A 2485-nucleotide genomic window follows, 5' to 3' on the forward strand; every position below is an offset into this window, starting at 1 on the left:
TCCCCCAACAACAAATCCTCAAAGAAACAATCACCTGATTAATAAGTGGGCTAAAGACTTAAAGAGAGACTTCTCTGAAGAGGAAATAAGAATGGCCAATAGACACATGAAGAAATGCAACTTCTCTAGCCATAAAAGAAATGCAAATCAAAACAACATTGAGATACCACCTCACCCAAGTTAGAATGGCCATAATCAAGAAATCTAACAACAACAGATGCTGGAGGGGATGTGGCCAAAAGGGAACCCTACTGCATTGTTGGTGGGAGTGTAAACTTGTTCAACCACTTTGGAAAGCAATATGGAGGTTCCTCAAAAGACTCCACATAGAGCTCCCCTATGACCTAGCAATCCCACTTTTGGGTATTTACCCAAACAATCACAAACAAGGCCATACTAAAGCTACCAGCACAAATAGGTTTATCGCAGCATTATTCACCATAGCTAAGATGTAGAACTAACCCAGATGCCCCTCAGTAGCTGAATGGATCAAGAAAATGTGGTGGATGTATATAATGGAATTCTATGCCTCCATCTGAAAGAATGACATCACCCCATTTGTTAGGAAATGGAAAGACTTGGAAAAAATTATATTAAGTGAAGTAAACCAGACTCAAAGAAACATAGGTCCCATGGTTTCTCTTATACTGCAATAACTAGTATATATCTAGGACAAGCAGAAGAGGTCAAAAGTTATGTACATAAAAAAAGCTATGTACATATAACCATATTATAACTGGATGCTAAGCGAAATGAACCTCTTTTAAAGACCTTTCTCCTATGCAATTTCTTTTGAGACAGTTTTAATTTTCTATTTTAAAAATTGGGTACAGCTAGGTGCCAGTGTCTTTTGCCTAACTATAATCCTAGCTACTCAAGGAGCTAAGATCTGAGGATCATACTTCAATGAAAGGTCCAGCAGAAAGAGTATAATTAATATTGTAAAAATGGTCATATTACAGAAAGCAATCTACAAAAAAATGTGATACTCATCATAGTTTTTGTAATTTTTTTTTTGGGTCTGATCGTGGGGCCTGAACTCTGGGTTTGGGTGCTGTCCCTCAGATCTTCAGCTCAAGGCTAGCACTCTACCACTTGAGCCACAGTACCACTTCTGGCTTTTTTCTTTTTTTTTCTTTTTGCTTATATGGTGCTGAGGAATGGAACCCAGGGCCTCATGCATGTAAGGCAAGCGCTCTACCACTGAGCCACCTTCCCAGCCCTTTTGTAATTTATAGAGAAATACAAAAATCGATCCTAAAATATCCTTGGGAGCATAAAAGACTCTGACTGACAAAAATAATCATGAGTAGAAAGAGTAACACTGACAGTATTAAAATACTAGATTAGAAACTATATTAGAAACAGTGTTTTGTATATTTCAAATTATACTAAATACTTCCTAGTATACAGAGCCACAGTAATAGAAAAATAATTATACTTGTACAAAACAGACATGATGACAAATGGAACAAACTAGAAAATGTATAAATTAAATCACACACATAGGCATATGAACTACAAAGGAGTCTAAGAGATACACTGAGGATGTCAGGTGCCAGTGCTGTTACAGGTGTTATGCACCTAGAGCAAGGCAAGATCCAAAGAACCTTTGTTCCTACATAGCTATTATGGTAAAAAGTATATGCTATTTTATACTACGTCCTACAGACATTGTTAATAGCTAGAACTCACCAATTGTAATCCATTCGAGACTGCTGAAGCTGCTGCTGTTTTAAGAGAAGCTTTGTCTCCTGCTGAGCCAACAGATGTTGAAGGCGTTCCTTTTCAATTTCCAGTTCTATTTTCTGAAGCACTAGTTGTTGCCTTCTATCTTCTGAGAGTTGCTTTTTGACATCAATTTCACTGGTTTGCAGTGCCCTTCTGGCATGCATGAGAAATTCCCAAGAATGCCCACAATAACTGCATGATTCTGGGTGTGTTCTAGAACACTGAGGGGCCATGCTTGAGGAATGGCTTTCATAAATATGATCTTCATTTTCAGAAAGCCTACGAACACAACACTGACTAGAAGGAATAGGCTTAGGGTGTGAACATTCCTTCATCTGTAGTTCTTCTGTTGCAGCTTTTTCTTTTGACGTTGTATCCACTGGTTTTCTTTCTGAAGGTTCATAAGTACATGTTCTGGTTTCTGATGTCACCCTGTCTAGACCTTCTTTGGGATGATGCAGGATTATCGGTTTCAAAGCATTATTTCTAAGCTCCATAAGAGATTCTGAAACTGAGTCATGGTTTGCAGACTTAGGCCTTTGTTTGGTTTGATAGTAGTGTGTTTTAGCTACACTCATATAAGAACCTCCTAATTCTGTAGTTGCAGACTGGACAGTGCTTTTCTTGTTGCTTTCCTAAGAAGAGATACAATATCATTTGTCAAACAGGAATACAATAAAACCACCTTTCCTTTTCCCTTTTCAGAAATTATATATATATATATATATATATATATATATATATATATATATAT

At 37.2% G+C, this 2485-nt stretch overlaps 1 protein-coding gene across 1 annotated transcript; it reads right to left on the reverse strand.

Annotated features, from left to right (window-relative positions):
- Positions 1–1695: 1695 nt before the first annotated feature.
- On the reverse strand, positions 1696–2366 carry LOC106002578 (uncharacterized protein KIAA1328-like; the record flags this gene model as incomplete). The annotated part of the gene is made up of 1 exon (XM_013037434.1): positions 1696–2366. A coding segment is annotated over one exon (671 nt), but the record flags the coding sequence as incomplete, so codon positions are not given.
- Positions 2367–2485: the final 119 nt, after the last annotated feature.

This window comes from Dipodomys ordii, unplaced genomic scaffold (assembly GCF_000151885.1).
Source record: "Dipodomys ordii isolate 6190 unplaced genomic scaffold, Dord_2.0 Scaffold14323, whole genome shotgun sequence".
In the NCBI taxonomy this organism is placed as follows: domain Eukaryota; kingdom Metazoa; phylum Chordata; class Mammalia; order Rodentia; family Heteromyidae; genus Dipodomys; species Dipodomys ordii.